The sequence below is a fragment of the Ursus americanus genome, chromosome 5 (assembly GCF_024610735.1).
Source record: "Ursus americanus isolate L20-20 chromosome 5, mUrsAme1.1.p, whole genome shotgun sequence".
Lineage (NCBI taxonomy): Eukaryota > Metazoa > Chordata > Mammalia > Carnivora > Ursidae > Ursus > Ursus americanus.
In genome coordinates, this window is record NC_142131.1 from 26,303,869 (window position 1) to 26,328,052 (window position 24,184).

The 24,184-nt window shown below is 39.4% G+C and overlaps 2 protein-coding genes and 1 long non-coding RNA gene across 8 annotated transcripts in view; 2 read left to right on the forward strand and 1 right to left on the reverse strand.

Annotated features, from left to right (window-relative positions):
- Window positions 1-5,935, forward strand: part of ACOT12 (acyl-CoA thioesterase 12) — a 44,795-nt gene extending 38,860 nt beyond the window's left edge. For all 4 annotated transcript variants that reach the window (XM_087862026.1, XM_087862024.1, XM_045796368.2 and 1 more), the window contains 4 exons: window positions 1,549-1,682; window positions 3,705-3,833; window positions 5,025-5,151; window positions 5,621-5,935. In XM_087862026.1, coding sequence (XP_087718152.1) covers window positions 1,549-1,682; window positions 3,705-3,833; window positions 5,025-5,151; window positions 5,621-5,770 — 540 coding nt within the window. In that variant the 3' untranslated portion in view covers window positions 5,771-5,935. The remainder of the gene's footprint in view (window positions 1-1,548; window positions 1,683-3,704; window positions 3,834-5,024; window positions 5,152-5,620) is intronic.
- Window positions 5,936-8,251: 2,316 nt separating this feature from the next.
- ZCCHC9 (zinc finger CCHC-type containing 9) lies at window positions 8,252-17,240 on the reverse strand. 3 transcript variants are annotated; one of them, XM_045796365.2, is made up of 6 exons: window positions 17,102-17,240; window positions 15,572-15,981; window positions 12,469-12,619; window positions 12,153-12,245; window positions 10,158-10,226; window positions 8,252-8,899 (listed from the first exon to the last, which is right to left on the reverse strand). In XM_045796365.2, exons 2-6 carry the CDS (start codon window positions 15,953-15,955, stop codon window positions 8,781-8,783), a joined length of 816 nt encoding a protein of 271 aa, XP_045652321.2. In that variant the 5' UTR covers window positions 15,956-15,981; window positions 17,102-17,240; the 3' UTR covers window positions 8,252-8,780. The 3 variants fall into 3 exon arrangements, with proteins under 3 accessions (XP_045652321.2, XP_045652323.2, XP_087718153.1); XM_045796367.2 differs by having other exon boundaries at window positions 15,572-15,998; window positions 17,102-17,187; XM_087862027.1 differs by lacking the exon at window positions 17,102-17,240 and adding an exon at window positions 16,607-16,745.
- An 86-nt stretch (window positions 17,241-17,326) lies between these two features.
- Window positions 17,327-24,184, forward strand: part of LOC123791522 (uncharacterized) — a 35,500-nt gene continuing 28,642 nt past the window's right edge. Inside the window, exons 1-2 of the long non-coding RNA XR_006779426.2 lie at window positions 17,327-17,441; window positions 19,412-19,474. This is a non-coding gene — a long non-coding RNA (uncharacterized LOC123791522). The remainder of the gene's footprint in view (window positions 17,442-19,411; window positions 19,475-24,184) is intronic.

Here is a 24,184-nt window from a genome sequence, read left to right on the forward strand (position 1 = left end):
TGAGAACATCTGTCATTATTGGATTAGGGGCCCGTCCTCCTACGGTTTAACCTCATCTCAACTAATTACATCTGCAATGACCGTCTTTCCAAATAAGGTCACATTCTGAAGTACTCAGAGAACTTTAACATGAATTTGAGGAGACACACTTCAACCCTTAGCAAGTGCTCAGCCCAATATTACATCTCTCTCTACCTTGATTCCGTCAGTGTAGACCATGGCTGGCTGCCCCAAGGCCCGAATCTGACAGAAAGTAAGGAATTCACCCTGGCCTCTTGCCCTTGCCTCCTCTGAGACTGCAGAGCCCAAGAAACCTGACTTAGGGCCCCACAGCCTCCAAGTTTTGATTAGGTGACTTGCTTCAGGATTTACACCAGGGAGCCTCCTTTTCCTCCTGCCGTACAGGGGGCAAAGTTGGGCGTGGCTATGCAGGGATGAGTCTCAGCCACCAACTGGAGGCCCATTCGTGGCTTTCTGTTGGATACATGTCCATAGCCCAGGACACGTCCTCCTTTGTGGGCTTAGTTTAAAGGTGGCTTTCATTGGCACAAAGGTCAATTGGGGAGGTAAAATGGTGTAAACAAGTAGCCACTCCTTTTCTTTCTAAGCTGGCTTTAGTCGATTTCTTATTTCTTTATTCCCTTCTTGAAGATGTTTATGTTTAAATAAAGGTTTTCTCCCTCACAGCCTGACTTGTCCATCTGCTTGATTCCTGCAGTGAAGTCTTAACCCTCTGTTTGTTTGTCTTCTCACAGCTTGTTGCCATGGGGATGATTATAAGATGGCACATTTCAACACTAACTTCAGAGCACCCTAAAAGAGATGGAGAAAATGGGCAGGATAGAAATGTGCTCTTAGCTGAGCACGTATCTCTGATTATTGGTAAAAGTGCAATAGCAGGAGAGTTTGGAGTAACGGAGGATACGTTATCGTTTAAGTATATGTCAAATGGCTCCCCAAGACAGGTGTCCTCTTATCTAAGGAATAACAACATTAGAAACCCAGGAATTGACCTCTCAGGAGGATGGGCCCTTGTGATTCAGAATGCTTTCTGCTGAAGAAACATGGCACTTCGGCAGCCCTTTTGAAAGGTTGGGTTGGTTCTAGACGTGGTGGCTTGCTTCATGGGGCTCCTTGGGATGCCTTACATCCTAAGAAAGTGTCCAGGGTCTCTGGAGGGAGACAAGACACTGACTTGCCTATCAGTCTAATGCCATTTTCCGTTGTTGCTGGGTAGAGGCAGGGAAATATCACAAAAAGATAAAAAGAGAAAGGCTTACGTTTTTTTATTTTTCAAGAGATAACTGTTGCACAATAATTAACTATCCCAAGTCCCATATTATTTAGAGGATACAGAGGATAACATCCTGGTCCAAGCTCTAGACACCCAAGTGTTTGAAGTGAAATTGTCATTGTCTGGCTTCATTGTTATTCAGGTGCCAAACTGCCTTAGCTAGTACAATCAACCTATGACTCCGTGTGTGGGTTTTAAAGTGAAAACATCCATTTTTGTCTTGTATTTCAATTTTTCTTGTTATTATCTTTTAGATAAAAATATATACCCTGGAAGAGCATGACATTTTATCTGTTTGGGTTGAAAAGCATGTGGAAAGACCAGCACACGTGACTTATCATCTTTTGTCTGACTTTACCAAGAGACCTTCGTGGGACCCCCATTACGTGTAAGAATACATTTAAAGTATTTTCTTGAATAACGTCATGTAAATGACATCATGTAAAGTGTGGCCTCCATATTGCAGTCCATCTCCACTGCCCAACATATGACCCATTGTTTATTAATTAAAGAGTATGTTTTAAAACTTGCTCCGCACTAAAAACTGCGTCAAGTGCTATTGAGAGGCACAAAACAAAAATTATTTTAATAATTTACTTATTATTTCTATTGAGTTGACATGCTCTACCTGCATCAGTTGTAATCCTATCAACAACTCCACACTTGGTGTATTGTTCCCACTTAGCAAGAGAGGGAGGTTCTGAGACTTGACAAGATTGCTTTCCTAAGCAACTGAACATGAATTGGAACCCAGATCCTTCAGGCTCTGAATTCCACACCCTTGTACTTTATTTTTGTTTTTAAGATTTTATTTATTTATTTGAGACAGAGATAGCAACAGAGAGCAGGAGCAGGGAGGAGAGGGAGAAGCAGGCTCCCCGCTGAACAGGGAGCCCGACAAGGAGGAGCTCGATCCCAGAACCCTGGGATCGTGACCTGAGCTGAAGGCAGCCACTTAACCAACTGAGCCACCCGGGCGCCCCATCCTTGTACTTCAAAACACAGTTTCATTGCTCTTGAGGAAGTGTTTAATTGTCCTTCCCATTTCCCACTCTTGATGTCTAATGAGCGGTTCCTCCTTTTTCTGTGAAGTAGCATTCCCTGGTGAGAAGCTGAGGGGCAGCTGTGTGAGTACTGAAGTCAAAGGCATTACTCCCTGCCTTTCCTGTCTGATCAGGGCCCACTCCTGTCAGCCTATGTCTCTTCCTGCTGTTACTTCCTGTCTCCTGCATTCCCAACCCAATCTCTGCCACTCTCGCTCCTTTCCTGGAATACAAGGCTGTACACCTTGTCACCTGCACTGACAGGGTCTGATTGCGCTCGGGCCATGCCCCCTCTTCCGAAGAGTCCCAGTTCTGGGGCTGCAGCACCTGGGTCCTCACTGGCATCTTGGTGAAAGAAAGGAATCAGTGAGATGGGCTTCCTATTACATTAAACATTACCATTCACTTCCTGATCTTGATGAAGTGGAAGCTCATCTTTAAAATGGCTAAACTTGATGATGATTAACACCCTGTAATAGACAATTTAATACCACTAAAGTTTAACACCTCTGGGGTCATGTGTTACATTTGCATAGATGCCAGAATAATACATCATGGTTACTGCTATCATAATAAAACACTCTGAAAGAAGAGGAAATACTTCAGTTTTCTTGCATCAATATTTGTAGATACTCTATAAGTACAAAGCTTTTGGCAAGAACAATGGCTAAACTTTGGTGTTAGTTCATTTCAAACGTTTCTCGCACTGTTTTCTATGTTACCTGACTTTTCAGCCAAACTGAACTTGAACGAATGGAGGAGGCAATGAATGAATTCTAATACAACTTACTTGTCTTGTGTACCTGCCTTGATTCGGGTATTATGCCAGGTGTTTCCATTTACTCCTCACAATAACCCCCTAGGTATTATCATCTACATTTTACAAATGAAAAAAAGTGACTTGCCTAACATAACGTAGATAATGCAGTGTACATTTGGGATTCAGACAAGTTGTTTGACTTTGAACTTCGTGCTCTTTCAAGGATACCATATTCTTTTATCTAAGAGTCCTTCTTCAATGACTGTCCATATAATTCAGTAGTCTTCAGATATTATTACCTGATCCTAGAGAGAAATAATTTTGTGGAAAACAACTATAAATGCCTTTCTCTGAAGCTCTGAGGGCAGTGACGTTGGCATCATACGGCCACCATTCTCTCCATCACATGCATAATTATTCCTGCTGACCAAACAGCTTTGTAAAGACAGACGTTGAGAAATAATGCTGGCTTTGGCAGGATGGTTATGTGAACAGAAGAGTGAATGGAGGCATCAGTAATGGGGTTCTGCAAACAAACAGAAGAAGTGAATGCCTTATTCAAGCAGGTAGAAAAGTGTAGCCTTTCTTTCATGTTATATTTACACAGGTCCTGTGAAGTCATAGACTGGGTGAGTGAAGCTGATCAGATATATTATATCACTTGTCCTGTGGTGAATGGTGACAAACCCAAAGACTTGGTAGTACTTGTATCACGAAGAAGGCCTCTCAAAGATGGGTGAGTATATGCAATTCAAGTGTTAGAGTAATGTTTTGTAGAAGAGAGTAGAATGGAAAAATTGATATGAAAATAAGGAAGGCAATATTGGCCTTTCTGGTCTTGAATGGTGTTCATCTGAATTTTTTCTAGATGGAGCATTAGTTATTTTAAAAAGTCATCTATTAAATGCCACCTGTGTGCAAAGCACTGTGCACGATTCCTGAAACAGTTCCTTTTCCTTTTGCTGTATGCACACGTAACACTGATAGTTAGCAAACCTTTAGAATATTCCATCATCAGTAAAAATGCAGTGACTGCCAAATAAAACATTAGGAATAGGTTTAGAATTTTCAAAGACTCAATTATGCTAGACATCCAAGATGTCTGGCTGCCAGCTAGGGTTGTTGACTAGAGTGCTTGTCCATGACTTCTCTGTAGGCACTGGTCTTCTCGGAGCACAGTGTCTATGTTCTAAGGGGAAGTGTCCTAAGTATTCAAAGAAATAAGAAGTAGAAACTTCTAGGACATTTAAAGGGTACATCTGGAACTGGCCAGCATCATTTCCAATGTCAGTGGTGACCTATGGAAATAAATCACTCACATGTGTGAATATGAATGTACATGGATGTTCAGTGTAATATCAGTTATTATGGCAAAAGATAGAGAAATAAACTGAAGGTCTGTCTTATAAATCACGGTAGAGCCATACTGCAGAGGACGGTGTCATCATTAAAAAGGATGAAGTAGCTATAGAGGCACCGATACAGAAATACCTCCAAAGATTTATTGGTAGGTGAAAAATCAAATTATAGGCCAATATTTATAAAATGATTGTATTTATGCAAAAATCTGTATATGCATTTGCTTACATCAACGTTATATATTTATAAAAAAGTCTGGAGGGATACACAGCAAAATATTAGCAGTGGTCCTTACAACCCGTCAGAGCATAACAAAGCATGCGTAGAACTTGACTCCAGCTTTGTGGAGTTATGCAAAGTGTAAGTAATTCTTAGGCAGAAAACACCTGTGGCCCTTATTACCCTTCCCTACACTTGTATGTGGCCATGGAGAACATATTCTAATGCGGAACCCTCATCTAAAAGAGGGGTCTCCATAGTTTCACTTCTACTTATATAAATAAGTTGAATCAAACTTCAGGAATTTATATCTGACAACTGTTCTTCATTTCTCACACTGATTTCTCAGTGGCACTTACACGGTGGCAATGAAATCGGTTATTGTCCCGTCAGTCCCACCTTCTCCACAGTACATCAGAAGTGAAATCATCTGTGCTGGATTTCTCATCCATGCTATTGACAGCAGTTCCTGTACCGTAAGTTTGATGAAACATCTGCACATTAATTTGCTCCTACAGATACAGAGAAATCTTTTACCCACATTTCCTAATTAACTGTAATTCTATAATGTGTGTCCTCATCCGGTGAATCCTAAGGTCATCCTTTTAGTTCCATTCCAGAACATCCCCAGAAGATTAGTGTCATAGCCTCCCCTATACCAACAAGATTCAGATTCCTGCTTGAAAAAGCTCACAGGGCGCCTGGGTGACTCATTCGGTTAAGTGTCTGCCTTCCACTCAGGTCATGATCCCAGAGTCCTGGGAAAGAGTCCCGCATCGGGCTCCTCGTTCAGCAGAGAGTCTGCTTTTCCTTCTGCCTCTGCCTGCCACTCCCTCTGCTTGTGCACTCTCTCTTCCTGTCAAATAAATAAAATCTTTAAAAAATTTTTTTAAAAAGCTCTAAGTCAATAAACAATTGAAATAATGGTTTTTCTTTTTGAAACAGGTATCCTACTTCAACCAGATTTCCGCTAGCATCTCTCCTTACTTTGCTGGATATCTTGGTGGTTGGTCAAAATCCATCGAAGAGACAGCAGCCTCTTGTATACAGTTCCTAGAGAACGCTACTGATGATGGGTTGATAAACATATTTTAAATAGTAAACTTTCAATTACCTGTGATTTTATTTCCCATGTTTAATTCCAAGTACCCTTAGCCCTGACACTTGGCAAGCTTTTGGGCCACAAAATAATTTAATATTAGCCGAAGCAAAATGCAGTTGGGAAGGGTTTAAAAAATAAAAGTAATCTCAGGTCAAATACCAGCGATTTGGATCGTATTATTGAAAGAGCTTTAACACTGGTTTAGATCACGTGTGGCTCTCCTCCCTTCCCAGGGCACAGGCAGTAGAAATGGCTCATATGCCATTTTGTATCAACCATAAAATGGTACAAATACAGTTTAAAATGATCATAAGCATTTTTGGGTTATAGAGATGAAACATGTGTTCTGTTTAAAATTTTATAAAAGTTTATAAAATCAAAAATGGTAGGTTGACTGGTTAATAGTGTGGGATTATTCCATACATGGCAGATACCTGTATGTCAGGAGCATCTGACAAGATGTATTACATGTTTTAGAGCTTTCAATTAGGAAGACATTAAAACATAATGGAATCCAATCAATTTTAGTAATAGGAACTACTTTACTAGTGTCATTTCACATATATTCAAGGTGGCTGGCCAATTTATTATCTATTGCTACATATACACACAAAAAGTACCTGCAAAATGTGGTATCACAGAGAAAGAGAATATTAACCGAGCTCTTCTTTCATAACCATTTCATAGCACTTTATTCCCCAGACTTCAACATTCATTATTCTACTCTGTGATTTGTCTTAACTCATAAGACAAACCAGCATATGTCAAGTTGGCCTCCTCTATAGGACAATATTTAAAAGTTGAAGGACTTCTCCATTAGAGTTTAGAGCACTTGAGAGGTTAGGCACATCCTGCCTCAGTAGGTCAAATCTCTACCTCTGCTTCCCCTGCCTACCCCTCCCCCAGCCCATCCACTCAGCCAGCCTAGGTCTGGCTGTTATTTTTATTCTGGCAGCAGGCTTTCATTTACATGAACTTCAGACTGTGCTCCAATTTTATGGATTAACACTGATATACAATAAGAGTGGATATGCAGGTTTAAATGACGAGACATTTCAGAAGTAGAACGGATTTTTAAGGACATTTTTAGATTTTAAAAAAGGTGAAAAAATTAGCAATAAAGGGGTTAGCTTACACTAAAATTTTGTATGGTAAACTTTCAAACTTCTATCAGTGAGACGCTTCTAACTTCTGCCTATCGTGGGTCTTTGAATATAGATTTTTTTTGAAAGTTACTGCAGTAATGACTTGAGGTATTGGTGGAACATCCAATGAGGAACTGAAACCAGGGATATTAGGGCAGATGGATTTAGGACTCAGCCATGGAGAAGTGAAAGAGAAGCTTGTAAGAAGTGGCATTTCCAGAGGACTAAAGGAAGAACGTTAATGGCTAAGTCCTAGGGGATTCAACAGAATACTTTTAAAATGTAATCAAATATCTGATATTATTTTTCTGCTATCCTGATATCTCTGATATGCATCCCCCCCCCCCCAGGTCTGCTCTCCATCCTAAAGCTGCATTAGAATGCATGTGGCCTTGTTTGTCTTCATCACGGCCACAATCCCAAGTGCCTAAGAGTACCAGGAACATAGCAGGTACCGGAGAAATATATAGTGCATAAATAAATTTAATGTTTGCCTTCCTCACTTGAGGAAGCTTTCAGCTCTCCAGAGTCTTTGGCACCTGACAGGACAGGTGAAATAAATCTGGGTGTGTTTGGACTAAATGCCTAAGGCAGCACTGCTGTCCTTTTTCAGCTGCACTCCTTACTTTAAGTTCTGGGATGCTGAGCTGTATTCTGTCATGTTTTCCTCTCGTACCAAAAATGAAAGAACAGCTCCTATTAAGACTAGAACTGTTGAGCTATGCAGACATTAAAACAGAGAAAAGTGTTTCTTATTTGGTAAATATTTTGCTTTTGAAGCATCAGTGACTAATCACAGCTGTTTCCTTTAGTTACAAATGTATCCAATCAGGTAAAATTCCAAATGAAACACACAATCCACTGGAGTCATTCCATTAAACAGTACAATGGGAGCCCTAAGCCTTGTGAAATATATGTATTAAGTATGCATGTATTCATCAAATCAAAGAAGCTAATGGGTCTCTGATTAGTGTTCTCACTCTATTATGGTGATACTTGCATCTCACCTGGACGCATCTAAAACGTGAACAAAATGCTATTAAGTGTAATATACAATCTGTTAAGTGACATTATTCTGGTTGAATACCCAACTAAATTTTGGCTAGAATTTCACTCTTGAAAATCAAGAACAAAGAAAGAGCTGCTGTTAAGGTATTCTTCTATTTTACCTCAATAATTCATACTTCTTTATGTCAAAACTGAAACAAGTATTAACCAAAATTAATCTCATCTAGAATTCACAAGAGATGGTGTTTCCAAAGGGTTTGTACATGGACGTAAACAGACAATGGCTAGTACAACCCAGAATTAGGTATTCAGAAAAATAAGTAAATAGCAAATGAATTTTTATTAAATATTTAAAAAATACAGTAGATTTTGTGGCAACTTATAAATTCCTAATAATATGTTGATATTTTGAACCAAGAGAACAATATAACCCAAAATTCAATTCCAAATGCAAAGCAGTTATACTTTGTTTAGGGGTGGTTCACATTACTGCATAGTTTTTAAGAAAAAGATGATTGTTACAATGAAGCATATAATCACTTAGTTATACCAAAGTAGTATCTGTTAAAAATGTTCTTTTAGAGAATCAAATTTAAACATCTTATACTTTTCTTCAGTGATTTTCTCCAGTGATAGAAGCACACTTTAGTATGGTGACTAACATAACATTTAAAAACAAAAAAAAACACACACTTAAATGGACAGCACTCAGGCAACTATGAGACCATACCCAGATCATACTGGTATCTACAACACAGGTCTCCAAGGGAGCCCAGCTCCGATTTGTGAAGTAGGCCCAGTTCATAATGTTTAACAATGAGGTGGTAATTAATGATAGTACTAATCGTTATCAAAAATTAACAACTTTAGGTAAATTTGTCTTGGGTTTCTGTGGTTTAGGCACATCCAAAATTTCTTCATAGTCTGCGCTCATTCCCTTTGCCCAGCGACCAACTGTGACCATTCGATCTGTCAAGGAATGGAAGTTAGAATGTAAGAAAAATGGTAATCAAATACATCCCCATAGATTGGTACTGGCTTAGGAAAGGAACTAGTTTTGAGATGCATAATCACAAAGAGGGAAGACTCCATCACTAAAGGAGAGTGAGCAATTCTGTAATTGATTATAACCCTTGATTTCAGAGTACCACAGGCAATTTCTCATCCCAATTAGGGAAATGCAGCAACTGCTCTGCAATGCACAAATTGATGAGAAAGCTCTTTTCATTCTTTCCCAGAGTTCATCATTATAGAGTCAATGAATTCCAAGGATCTGTAAACAGTATGACTTATGAAGCATCAGTTTTAAATGCACAAGATTCCACCTGTGAAATTATACAACATCTGCTTGTCAGTCTTGTCATTCGGGAAGTGGCAATCCTCCCAGGAGGGAGAATTCAAATTCCACTTCCATCATTTCAGTCTCACTGCCTACAATGTAGTAAAGACGGTCTTCTTCTAGACAAGACCATAAACAAGAACTCCGGTTTTTCAAAGGGAAAGGTTCGGGTACTAAGTAAGAATGGGCAGACTTCTTTGTGTAGTACTGTGACTATTTGAGATAAAAAGAAATGTGCTTTTTCCCTAAGCAGCACTACTTCTACCCTCCTGTCTTTCTTTCACTCAAGATTATCATCATTCCAATCCAGGTAAACTAATATAATAATGGTCTCCACTTCCCTCACATAGGTACAGTGAACATTTCTGAAGTTTTTGATGACCGACGGTAGTATTTCATTAGGAAGAAAATAACTGGCCAGATGATGTGTAGCTAACACAATTTTAGTATTTTCGTCAGTTTTTGCAACCAGCTCTGAATCCTTCAGGTCTAGATAAAGCAAACCGTATGTGCGAATGCTCAATCATAAAAACAGTTATTTTCATATTTCTTATTTTCTCTGAGTGAATTAGTATTTTTCTGTTAGGAACAGAATTGGCTCTATGATTAAATTCATTAGTTGGCAAATATGAATGTGTCTGAATAAGATGCTTTATAAAATCAGGGTCCTCTAGGGCTGAGCGGTCAGCTCTCCCCGCCCGAGAGTACCAGCTCCTAATGCTCGGTTACTACTGCACGTACTCCCGACAGAGAATGATTCAGTTGTCACTGCAGTAGGAAAGCAGGCTGCCTTAAAATCGTGGTACCTCAGTGAGTTAGTACTAACAAAATTCAGCAAAAACAGAATACTAATCTCAGGCCTTCTAAATGGAGGTCCAGAGATCTTACCTGAATTCTGACTCTCAGGGCAATCCTTCTTAAAATGTTCCACGGAGCCACAGAGTCTGCAGCAACCACCTATTAAAAGAACAAAGTCACTGAAAACCTCTCATACTTATTGTAATGTCTCTGTAATGTCTCAAAGCACTTTTCATATCTGACTTGTCCTCACAGCCTTGTCAGGTGCAGGAGGGAGGTGGAAACAGGAACAGAGGTGGTTGCCACCATTCCTATTAGTAAGTCCACTCTCCATTCCCTTTGATCTCACAGAGCACTAAACTACCTATCCACCATTTCTTGTAGCTGGCCTTCTGGGGAGAAGAGGGAAAGAGAGGAGAACTATAACGGAAGAAGGTACTTGTGCTCTGGGTATCCAAGAGCCATTGCACAGAAGACCTTAGCCGTGCTTACACAGGCAAAGATTTGTGAACTGTTGAACCTGTAAGCAAAAGTGGTGTCCACATGCATTTTTTGAGGAGGATGTCCGTAGTTCTCAAATGATCAACGACCCCAGAAAAGATTAGGAGCTGCTGCTCCATTGCTCATCTGTCCAGTCAGACGGGGGTGAGCAGTGACAAAAGGAAAGAAACTCACTTTTGTTTTAGTGCCTTCTATCTGCCAGGCACCCAACCCTAATAAAAATGCCTGTCTGCCTACTTTAAGCAACATTCCAGGACTGTGAATTACAACACACGTAGTTTCTAAAATTAGTCTTTCCCTTAATGGTCAAACACCATTACTTAATGGTCAAGCATTATCATGACATGCTCATAATGTGAAGTGACTTACCAGAAAAATGACCCTACAGGATGTAAACCTGGTTGAATTCTCACTTCTATGTGATCTCTTTGCTGCACTTTTTAAAAGTATCTAGTTATTTTTATAACCATCCAAAGCCATCTTTGTCCATTAGTCATGTCATCTGACCTGGGTCATTAAGTTCAAAACTGAAAGGCACCTTTGGGCATTTTCCAGGGCCAGCTTCTTTACTGTTGTGGATTCTACAGTGACATAGGAGAGGTGCTCTGAACACTGTATTTCAATTCTCAAAGCTCTTCAAGGTGGATACCATAATTCATCAAATCTAAGACACCATTGCTTATAAGATGTATCATTATTTTTCATACCTCTCAGAAAAAAAAACCAAACCCTGCCAATTATGTGGCACTCGCCACTGGTAAGATACATTTTGAGTTCAGAGGCATTAAAATGTAAAAAAATGTACATCTTAGAATCAAGGAAATATGGAAATATAGTTTTTCATCTCTGTTTAACAGGTGAGGAAACTGAGCTGAGAGAAATTAAATAACTCAGCCAAAGTCCCACAACTAGTGAGTGGTGGTACTGGAGCTATAACCAGTCAGCTTGATTCTGAAAGCTATGCCTTTTCACTGGACTTCTGCCATGGAACCCAGGACATGACACACAAGAGGTGTCTGGAACCTGATGGAACCAGCTATCACATAAGCACCTCACTCACAGAAACCACAAATTTCCTCCTTAAAGCTTTAGACATCACAGACTTTATTTAAGGAGCTTAAGACGTTAGTTGAGCTAAAGACAAGAAAGTTACATGATCCCATCCTAGACAATTAACCAAGGAATTCAGAAACAAAGATTACTACACATATTGAAGCGTGTGTACCAGCCTGCCTATCCAAAATGGTATGCTAGCCTGTGATTAAATTCACCACACTATTTTTAAAATCTTATATTAGCTTGAGCTAGAACCCCTTTGCTTCTGTTGTTTTTAAAAGTAGATATTTATAACATACTGTCACAAATGGTGCTGAAATAAGCACAAAGCTTGAAATATACACTTCAGTTTTTTCTGACTTAATATATTGTCACATTACACATAAAGGCCAGTACATAGAGTTTGATAAAAATTGAAATTGTTATTTTATTCAAGAATTTATTCAAGAGATGATTAAAAGTCTAAATTAAATCACAACCCTGCATGATAACTCACCTTTTTTGACATATAAGGGTAACAGTACTCACCATCAGCATAGAGTCCTTTGGGATTATCAGGACAAGATCTGGACAGATGCCCCATTTCCCCACAAACAAAACATTTTGCAAAAGGAAATTCACCTGTAAGGATCAACAGTTCCTGTTAAGTTGGCTAAGTATAGAACAAGTCATATAATTCATATCATTTTAAATACTCTGGGGGAAGAAAATGCTTATTTTTTATGCAACTTGAAATTTAATCTCGATTTCAAAATATTAAGTGGCATGCTCATGACAAATACTGTCCAAAAAAACCCCACTTCCGACATTAACCAAATCAAAAACCAGTAGAAAGAAAACATACCAAGAGCTGGGTCTACTTTGGCTCTGCACTTAGTTATTTCATGCTCTGTGGACCCACACCGATAACATATTCCAGTGCCCATATCTTGATTCTCAAGGGCAGCCGGGCAATCTGCAATCCCATGGCCAGGTTTTCTACAATGGAAACATACCTGGGAAAACAAAATGTGAGCTTCCAAATTACAAAACTACATTGGCTTTATTCTTGTTATCAAAAATAGCTTTAAAACGTCTCTCATTTGTTATCTAGCTCTTTTTTTTTAAAAAATCTCAATATTTTACCTGTAGAAAAAAATTGTTTTATACATTCCTAAACAATAAAAAATGTCATTTCCATCAGATGGTCTCAGGCTTTTGAAAACCCTCAATCCATAAATCCATCAATCTCTGACATAAAGTGAAAAATGGTTTCATAGAAATTGCTTAAATGAATTAAGCATATATGGACTATTTATTTCATTAATGGAGATGTCTCCACTAGAAAAACTGAGTTTTCCATAGAAAAGGGAAAATGACCAAAAATTATCAGTCATAATTAATACTAGTGGTTACAAAGTTCATATAATTGAATAAATTTGAGTCAAATGATCCATTTAAATTATGATTCAAATCATATTTCATAGCAAAAATATCTCTTACAGTTTTTGTCTTTAATACATATTCCTTAATATTCGGAATTAGGTGTTTCATTTTTAGAATATGTACACATTTTATTAAATTTTTAAATTATGTTAGTCACCATACAGTACATCATTAGTTTTTGATGTAGTGTTCCATGTACACAACACATTTTAAAGGAATAATTCTAAGATGAATTATTTGGCACCAACATAACACTAAACAATGATTTGGTTGCTTTACATACTACCTGGCAATTTGGAGAATAGCTATTGATGCAATGAATGAGAACAGTAATCATAATCAAACATGGTTGATACTCAAAGATATTTAAGCTATTTTATTTAAACTGAAAAAAAGGTATATATATTTCTTGGATAACAAATAGTTCATTTTCTTCAAAAATTTTTTTGAAAATAATTTTTTTTTCAAAACAAGCACGGGATTTTTAAAAAGCAAACTAAACAGACAAAACATACAATATTTTGCAACTGTGTCCTCACTTTCATTTTCCCCTGTTTCATAACATAATGGAAAAGAATGAGTCCCTTTAATCTTCATTAACTTTTACATTTAGAATGAGCTGGTCCAAACAAAGAAAACGTAGTTATTACACGAGTTCAGGAAAAGCTACGGCTAAAAACTGGATCACCTTAATAAGAAGACTTGAAGTCCTGGTGACTTGGATGGTCTCCAGTAACCTGACAGTTCAGATTTAAAAAAAAAAAAAAAAAGTAAAAACCTAAATATTTTATTTATTTATTTGACGGGGGGGGCTGGGAGGGGGAGAGGATAGGAAGAGGGATGAGCAGACTCCTGCTGAGCGCAGAGCCCTACAGGGTGCTGGGCGGGGGGGGGGGGGGGGGGGGGGTCCACGGGAGGGGGCTTGAGGCGGGGCTAGAGGTGGGCTCCATCGCAGGACCCTGTGATCACTGCGGGAGCTGGTCAGACATTTAACTGACTGAGCCACCCAGGCACCCGAGGTTTTTACCTTTAAAACCTGATCTTCATGTAGATGGGACTATAGACAGTGAACTTCGTAAGTTATCTTAATTTGTTAGCAATTAAGAACTGATGCTTAGAATGAAGTATTAAAAACAAGAAAACAAGCTATATACTATTTAACAAGCTATATACTAATTAAAGTATATGCTTTAATATAAAGCATTCATTTTTTTCTTGAAAATCCATGTCTTTCTCCCTTAATTACAAATTTAAAACTTCTCTTAAAAGGTCACTATATTAAATTTTTTCAAATAGTATGCAATTCATCATATTGCCTATGTCAATGAAATTATCTTTAAGTTACATTACCTTTAAGCTAAATTAACATGATAAAAATATATTTTTTAAAGATTTTATTTATTTGAGAGAGAGTGAGTGAGCACACAGGAGCAGGAAGAGAAGCAGAGAGAGGGACAAGCAGACTCCTCAGTGAGCACAGAGCCTGATGCAGGGCTCGACCTCACCACCCTGAGATCATGTCCTGAGCCGAAATCAATAGTCGGAAGCTTAACTGACTGAGCCACCCAGGTGCCCAGATAAAAAAATATTTAAATAATTGTACAATTTAAACAAAACTATCCTGATCCAAATAAAAATGATTACCTTTTCTAACCAAATTTATCCATAAGGAATGTTTGATCAGTATTATCTCTAAATAATTATCTGCAAAATGTATAAAACTAATCCTGCAAATAAAAATGAAGGTATAAAATGACAATATTGATTTTTATGTAGTATCTTATTAGAAGACTTGGAAAATTTGCTTAGAGAAGGGAAGAATTATACGAAGTATTTCATTTCTTATGTCTGACAGTTTAAAAATCTAGAGGTAGGCAAAAGAAATCAACTTGCAGCCCCAGCATTCCTCTGAGAGTAGTATGGAGGAAGGTGGGAGCAACGACTAGGGACAAACTTACGGGATTTTAACTCTATTACTCTCTGTTACCAACTAGTGTGATTTTTATTAGAGCTCATTCCTGTGTTTTTCATGAATAAAGACAAAACATCCTTTCCAAGTAAAGGGAACTACACATATTTAACCTGTTGTACTTAACCCTCCTCCTTACGTTGTTTTGTTGTTGTTGTTGTTGTTTTGTTTTTTTTTAATGGCCGTTTGAAAAGAAGCTATTAGAAGGCAACAGGTTTTGAAGTCAAACTCTCGGTTTGGATTTCATCTCTGCTACTATACTAGCTAAGTGGCTTTCAGCAAGCTACCCTGTCTACACATCAGTGTTTCCTCCCCATATGAGAATAATGCTACCATTTTTACAGTGGTGTGGTGATAATTAATCAGTACATCAAGTTACTAGCATATAGGAAGTGCTAAAAAAAGTCCTAATGTTATTACTAGTACTCAAAAAGACGCTTTATAAATCTAGTACATAAGAGCATTCAGACTCTGTTAGAATATACATATGTGAGTATATGAATAATAGTTGTGACCTATATGAAGTAACATTTCGGCAAAGTAATGATCTTACCATTGCATTTTTCTTTGCCGCTTGTCTTTTTAGTCTTCTTCCTTCTCGTCGATTATCTTTCTTCAAAGCGACTGCAATTTCTTCCCTTACCTCCTGACTGTCTGTTGTTATCATCTCTCCATTATGAACCATCTGTGAGTTTTGTCTTAGGTATTCCATGAATCCATTTACATCTTCATTTAAGTATTCCTTTTTCTTTTTGTTCTTTTTGTGTTTTGCTTGGGGAGTATCATTTTTAACAGAGAGCCTTTTGGCTTCAAGTTGTTTACTCTTTGGTAGATTCTGGCCTTCTCCCTCAAAGGACCCCTTCTTCATGTCCTCCCATGATGTTGCAGCTAAAGGTCTCTTGTTATGTGTGGTGGTAACTCGTGCCCACCTGGTCATGATTTCACCAGCGGTACCTTATCAAGCTTTCAAACAAGCATGGCTGGTTAATAACCATTAAAAAAAAAAACAGTAAAGATACACACTGTATCACATTATGCCCATATATTAAAGTCTTAATTATCAAAACACTTTTTACTTCATTTAGATATTTGTATATAATTCTACAATATGCTGCATAGATATGCCTATAAATCTAGCCCTTACCAGAAAAGCTACCACACCAGTAAAACAAAAAACCCAACACGTATATAAATGCTTAAAACTGTAAAACAATTCATGAAGTAACTAAATTACTTTATAAAATTTGAATCACAAAGTAATACAGTAAAGGAAGTTACTCCTCCCAAAATCTGCAGTTTTCCTGTTTCCTATCTGTAAGTCCCAAGGCTACTTTCTTCCCATGTTCTTGCTTAGTTCAGTGCAAACAATCTGCATAGCAAATTAAATATACAGAAATCCAGTCCTTTGACGCAAAGTTGTCATTAAAACTCTTCCTGGCAGATTAAGTAAAATTTACAAGTGTTTATGGTCACGTGATAATGCTGGGTCTTCTACTAATCAGAGTATAAACAACTTCAGCCCAGTGGTTTCAAATCATTTTCAATTATTAAGCCGCGCCCCCTTTAGGACGGCATCCCGCGTACCCACCAGGGTTAAAACCTAAGCTCTCATCGTTACAAACATCCCCGTAACACACGCTGAAGGAGCCAGTAAATAGGTGAGACGCTACGCAGCACTTGTACACCACGCGCACACTCATCACTGCAGATCCTCCGACTGTCACAGTAGGGGCTGGAGCTGTTGAAGAGGTGGATTATCCTTCCGCTGACTACCGGGAAAAGGGGAAGTTCTGAGCATCAAGAGCTAGTCTGCAGAGCCCACTCCCACGGTGGGTCCCAGTGGGACTGGATGCGCCAGCCCAGGCGGCGAGCACCCGACAGCTGAGACGGGTCCCCGCGACGGCTCCTCGGCGGCCTCGCATCCCGGCACTCCAGCCCCCTCTGGCGCTGGGAGCTGTTGGGGGCCTAGCATTCAGTCCCTGTGCCTTCCCGCCAGGTCCCCGGGAACGAACCGAACGACTCTACGGTACGGCATCTGGGGGTCCCAGGGTTCTATCTCGCTTAGCCGTGCTCAACAGCTTACCGCGCGTGAATCCTCCAAGGCAGCTGAGTTAGCGGGCCAGAGAAGCTGGTCCCCCCGCGACAGAGTCGGCACTCAGGACAGGAAACACGTTGTCCCCGAGAGCGCGTCACTTCCGGTAGGCGTAGCTGGTGTTGGAGGCGTGTGCTTGGGTATCTCCCTGGGCTGGTAAATGCGGCCGAGTAAATATTTGTGGAGCGCCTAGTGTTTGAAGGGTGCAGCGCTGCACAACGAGGACACAAAGATGAAGAGCGCTTAATCCGTACTGTCTGGAACCCACAGCTTAGTGGAAGAGTTGCACGGCAGGATGGGGGTGTGGGAAACACTGGAAAGACTTAAGAAGGTGACCTTTAAACTATACTTCTAAAAACAAAAATCCATGAAATTTGGGGCAGGAGTGAGTTAAGGGCTTTCCAGGTAGATAAAAGGTAAAAGTCTTAGCGCGATAGTGGGTCATTCTCCTAGAAATCTAAAAAAGACAGGGCCCTTTTGGGTGGAGAGCGGTGCCTCATGATTCTCCTAACCTATGTTAGTTAAGCCTTCAATTGAAATAATTATACTTTGTGGCCAAAGAAATTCTCTTTTTAAGAGGAAAACCCTTATCTCTTAATTCATTATCTAAATCTTTTTCAAACAGCTACCACTGCAACTTGTACTTAGTGGGGCGGGGGGGATAGTGGAAATGGCATCCCATCACACAGTGCACCAGGTTCGCTACTCCCACTCCCATCATAATGGTCAATCCATCTTGGATTACTGGCAGCTGGTCTGGGCACCTACTTATTACTCTACTCCTTCTCCATTTCCATGCCCTAGCGAAGTGAACTTTTCGAAGTGTAAATTAGGGGCGCCTGGGTCAGGTGTAGTTGTTAAGCACTGACTTTTGGTTTCTGCTCAGGTTGAGATTTCAGGATCCTGGGATCCAGTCCTGAGCCCTGTCTGGCTCCACCCACAGCAAGGAGTCAGTTTGAGATTCTCTCTCTGCCCCTGCCCCTCCCGCTCCTGCTCGCTCGCGTTCTCTCTCTCTCTCTTTCAAATAAATATCTTAAAAAATGTAAATCAGATTGTTACCCTTCTGCTTTAATCCCTTCCAGTTTCCCATTGTTCTTTTTTTTTCCCCCCTCTTTTCCCCTCTTTTTTTCCTTTTTTAAAAATTTTGTTTTAGAACGCACATGCGCGGGGTGGGATGGCGGAGGGACAGAGGGAAAGGGAGAGTGGCTCTTAAGAGGGCTCCACACAGGGCTGGATCTCACGACCCTGAGATCATGGTCTGAGTCTAAATCCAGAGTCAGAGGTTTAAGAGACTGAGCCACCCAGGCACCCCTCCCATTGTTCTTAAGATGAACTTAAAACTCCCTAACTTGGTATTAAATACCTACTTCACTAGTCTCACCCTGCGCATTCTCCCCTTCTTTGACCAGGAGACTTTCCTCAGTTTCTCAAATGCTGCATGTACCTTGCTATCCCCAGGCCTTTACATATGCTATTGTCTTTGCACAGCACTCTTTTTCTTTTTCAGTTAAGGTATTTACCCTTAAAGGCTTTTCACATTTTATTCTTAAGTAAGCTTTCCTATACCCCTCCCCTGCCACCCAAATTAGACCAATGCCCTAGTGTACGTTCATGGCAGTCTTTACTTAAACCACTCTTCAAATTAGTAATTACATAATGAATTGTATAATAAGTTGTTTATTGTATTCTCATTGCCTGGTATATATAGTTGGTACTCAGTATGTTTTTGTTAACTTAAATGAAGAGTAAGTACATTGCAATGCTTGTTAAAGCAAACTAGGAAGTTACCTGATTTTCTTTAGGAGGAAAGATTAAAGTCAGTGCTGTAGGAATAATGGGATTTGGTATGGTGAATATCACAAATATCCTAGGTTTTATGGTGGGGGAAGTTTTAAAAGCTAAAAAATTTCTCCAGTTCTTGGAGAGAGAGCCTCCTAAAAGTAGTATGATTATCCACTTCATACGATGTTCTCAACCAGCTGGCTTTGGGTTCTAAGCACCAACCTAGTGACATTTCGTAAAGAGGTTTTCCTTTGAGAAGCCGGGTGCTTGCACATAATGTATACCACTAGAGGGTGCATTCAACTAAAACTTGTCTTTTTAGTATTACGTTGAATTTTAAACTGTACAGAGTCGTTCATTTCCTGGTAGTGAAGGAACATGATCTCAAATTGTTTTTGTGGAAGTATATCAAGTGAAGATTAGAAACTGAGTAAATAAGTCATGGAAATCCTGTGGGATTCAGAAGCAAATATCAGTGTTACTACTACTAACAGCTGACTTTCACTGAACATTTTATAGGTACCTTGCACTGTGTGCTGAATGCTCTTCATTCATTCCTTGCTTCACCCAGTATCCTGAGAGGTAGGTACTGTATTTTCTCCATTTACAATGAGAAAACAAGGTTGGAAAGCTGAAGTAACTTAACCGGGGTCACACATTAGTAAAAGGTAGAGTTATGATGTGAATGAAGGTCTCGGTTCAAAGGTGTGGGCTCTGCTACCTTGAAATACTGTAGGGGATTGTTTGCCTGCTTGAACCCTCTTTGAAACTAAGTTATCCTTGCCTATGTGAGACTTTATGTTCTTAGAATGTACTCCCTTTTACAGTTGATGAGATTGTCTTTTTATTAAATTTTAGCCATTCAGCTATTATTGAAACACTATAAACAGCTATTTTTGTAACAGTATCATCCACAGGGTAATTTTTTTTTAAAGTGAGAGGCCTAAAGCATGCACACACAAGAAGGGTGGGGGGGACGAGGACAGGGAGGGGCAAAGGGAGAGGGAGAATCTCAAGCAGACTCCACGCTCAGCCCAGAGCCTAATGCAGCTGTTGATCTTATGACCCGAGATCATAACCTGAGCCAAAATTGAGTATCAGACACTTAACCAACTGACCCACTCAAGTGCCCCTCCACAGGGTGGATGTTAAGTGAGGAGCTTAAGTTTTGGTTATGAAGGACTGAAGTACCTCATTTTGAGAGCATTGTCAAGTATATTATGCATACAAAAAAGAGGATATAAAACATATAAAGTAATTATAAAACACATTCATGTAAATACTACCCAGTTTAGGAAGCTGACTATTGCCAGATATTGATTTATATTAATGTAATTTTTTATACAGGCAATACATTTGTTTCAAACAAAATAGTTATGATAGAAGATTTCTATAAATTGTCTCTCCTAATAATTAGAAATTTTGAGAAGACATAACTCTGTGAGGATCCTGAAGAGTAAGTAAATGCAGGTCCTCGTGGAGGGGAGTCAAAATCCAAAGAAGCAACTAGCACGCACGTGCGTCTGTGTGTCTCTGTGTGTCTGTGTCTTGGCCCTGAGAGTGGGTCACAGTTACAAAGTGCATGAGCAGCTAAAACTGTAACAGAAATCCCACCATCATTTTTCTGGCTGGAAGAACCAGAGGAAAAAAGCATGTAACAGCCATACCTGGAAAGTGAGGGGGAATCCTGGAAGGGAGAGAACCACAAAAAGGATACTTCAACTTCCGTGCATGAAGTCTTTTTTTTTTTTTTTAAGATTTTATTTATTTATTTGACAGAGCTAGAGACAGCCAGCGAGAGAGGGAGCACAAGCAGGGGGAGTGGGAGAGGAAGAAGCAGGCTCATAGCGGAGGAGCCTGATGTGGGGCTCGATCCCGTAACGCCGGGATCACGCCCTGAGCCGAAGGCAGACGCTTATCCGCTGTGCCACCCAGGCACCCCCCCCCCACCGTGCGTGAAGTCTTGATCTAGCTCCTGACTCCCCATGCACAAGACAAACTTGAGGCTTAAAGAAATGAACTGAGATTTGAATGGCCACCCACAAAAAAATGAGACAAAGCCTGTAACACAGGTCTAAAAAAGTTAATTGCCTACTAAAATATCCTTTTTTCATAAGGATTAAAACAGAATTCAGAGTGTATACAGAATAACATCCACAATGTCCAGGATAAAAATCCAGAATGTAAACTTAACCACTGGTTCAGTGGTACTTTGAATTCTGGTCTTCGTCCATAATTTGCGTGCTACCGTTTATTTTTCAAGTCCTCAGAGCTGATCTATGCGTTATGTTGTATAGTTACGTTCATTGGGAGACACAGGGCGGAATGTGGTCATTCGATCTTACCTGCAATTGGAGCCACTCCCATTAGAATTTTGAATCCTCACTTCTGTCTAGATTGTTTCACGGTAAGAGGTGCTTGGCCGGCCTAGCTAAAATGACCACTAGGTGCTGCAGGACTAGGAGTGTCCAAGGCCCAGCCTCAGGGAGCTGGCCCTCTATCTGAGTCTCAGACTAGTGTGAGCAGAGTCAAAACAAGCTCTTTAACTGTAGAGTATTTGGAGTGGAGGATAGCGAATCTAGAAAGGATGGCTGGGGCCCGATTTTGCCAATTGAGTGTTTTTTTAATGCCAGATTAGGGGTTGCATTTGATCCTTGAGAGCTTAAGCAATGAAGAACTATACATACATAATGTTTTAGATTATACAGTGTATCCCATAAGATAGATCTAGAGAAGAGTGTCATGTACAGAAATGTGTACCTGATGGAGTGCTCAGAACCCTGATGCTTACTTAACTTCTTTGGAATATACAGAAAATGAGCGAGAGAGAGAGGAAAATGATTATCACCCTACTATTGGAAATAAAAATGAGATCCAGACCATGACATTCTAATAGCTTCTTTCTTAAAAATCTATCTTTTAAGCTGCTTTAGAACCCCTACGGTAAAGCCAATGGGTAAAGAAATTATGAGTTCCCTTTTTCTTCTTTCAGCATTATTTTATACTCTTTAGTGAATATGCATTACATTTAGAGTTTTTATCAAAGAATTTTTAATTTTTTATTTAAATTCAGTTTACATATGGTGTAATGGAGGTAGAATTTAGTGATCAGTTGTACATGACACCCAGTGCTCATTTCATCAAGTGCCCTCCTTAATGCTCATCACCCAGTTACCCTGTCTCCCCACCCACCTCCCCTCCAGCAGCCCTCTTTGTTTTCTAGAGTTAAGAGTCTCTTATGGTTTGTCTCCCTCTCTATTTTCGTCTTATTTTTCTAAAGAGTTTTTTAATCCATGAGAGTTTTGAAACTGCACGTGAGAATTTCCAGTCATATATAGATTTATAGAAATACATACCTCTTAAAAAATCTTGTACTTTTGTTTACGGGTCAGTAAATGCAATGTCAGAGAAGTTAAGTGATTGCCACACTAATGACACCTTTATTACCTGACCTGCAACTGGAGATGGCCCTGTGTTTTTATTTCTTCATTTACAGTGTTGGTTTTCTCACTTAGTAACAAAGTTACAAGCAGTACTGCTTTATTTCAGAAGTGAAAAAAAAAATGTATCTGAAGTGTTTAACAGGAAGTTGCTTGGGGTCGATAACAATAGGGAATGGGAATACTATGACATTTGTATTCTCCCCTGAAAAAGCTTAAATCCTTTTCATGTTCTTTGTTTAAACATGAGTAAGAATAGCATTGCGAATATTAATCACAAAAGTGATGGGGCCCTGTGACTCTAACCCTCTTCTGGTGTATCTCTCCAGTTCGAGTTCCTAATCATGCTTTTTAGTGGTTACAGCGTCAAGTGCTTCAAATGAATACTTAAACCTAAATTACATATAAGTGGTAAGATTTCCAAGCTCTCTTCTCTGAAAGGAGTACTTACTTCTGCTTCTCCTCTTATGTCTGAGGAAATGCTACCTGATTTGGGCCCCGCATGGTCCCTTCAAAGGGAGCAGTGGGAGGTCTGTACTTATAGATGGAATTCTGTAAAATGGGGTAGGTGAGGAAAAAGCATTTTTTGATATCTACTGTATGCCAGTACCTTCTTAAATGCTAGATACGTAAAAATGACAGAGTCCTTGTCTCTCAACAACCAACAACCTGTGAGGGTAAGATATGCAGACTGGTAAGACGCTGGTATGGCGGTAAGTGAAGGAATTACACTGGTAGGGAGGAGTACAGAGAAATGCATTCTTCCCGGGAGATTTTGGAAAACTTCACGGTAGAGTGTGTTGCAGACAACTGGAGAGGGAGATTAGGGAGGTGATGGGGAGGAGTCCATAAAAAAGAAACAATCGTTATCTCCAGTAAGCTGAAATGCTTTGTGTAAATGAGGTGTGTGCACAGAGGTAGGGAGGGAGGAGAATTTAAGGTAATACTTTATAAAGGATGAAAGTGAACATAACTAAGTGACCAAAACATGTAGTATACAGATTTAGTAACTGCCATAGGAAATCTGCCTATGATTCTCTAGGTAAAAAATAATAAACAACTTAGGATGAACTAATTTAAGAGAATCACATAGTAGGAAAAAACTAGCCCTCCAAAAAGTTTGGTATAGAAAATAAATGTGATGGGCCCTGGGTGTTATACACAACTGATCAATTATTGAACACTATACCTGAAACTAAATATGTACTGTATGTTGGCTAATTGAATTTAATTAAAAAAAATGGTCATGGGAAGAAAGGTGCCACAAATATTTTAGGAAATATTTATAGATTAGGAAAATGTATAAAATGATATTGTATATATTCCGCAAGATGTGAACCTAGGGTGGTGAGCTCCAAGAAGATGAATTGGGCACAGTCCCTACCCCCCAGAAAAACACTTATGCCCATAGTACCCCAAGGAATAAATGGAGGGCAAATGTAGAGTTGTGTCCAGTTGTGCCCAAGGCAGCTCAATATGGAAATCACTAGCAAGCTTTCAAACAGAACATTAGTAACACTGGGTATATGTTGCTTTTAGGTACCTACACAATGTGTGTTGGAGCAGGAGAGCAAACCAGATAGTAGGACTTCGTTTAAACCAGACTGTACACTCTTAGTCTGCAAGTGTTGCTGCTTTTCCTGTATTGGGTCTTTGTTTTAAAAACATATTTAGGGTGGTGGTGACGGTTATAGAGCACTGTAAGTGTGCTTAGTGTTACCTTACCCTTAGAATGGTTAAAATGGTAAATTTTATGTATGTTTTACTACAATTTAAAAAATAGAAAAACTGATATTTAACCTTTAACAGTAGTACTTTCATCTTCTCTTGAAGCTAATTTTTACATGTTACT

What these genes read in the sequence shown, in the direction of transcription:
- ZCCHC9 (XM_045796365.2), bottom strand. Translation starts at nt 15,955, where the DNA reads ATGACCAGGTGGGCACGAGTTACCACCACACATAACAAGAGACCTTTA. An exon ending in CAAAGTAGACCCAGCTCTTG is followed by an intron (nt 12,246 to 12,468) that starts GTATGTTTTCTT and finishes TGATCCTTACAG; the next exon opens with GTGAATTTCCTTTTGCAAAA. An exon ending in CCCTGAGAGTCAGAATTCAG is followed by an intron (nt 8,900 to 10,157) that starts GTAAGATCTCTG and finishes ATTCCTTGACAG; the next exon opens with ATCGAATGGTCACAGTTGGT.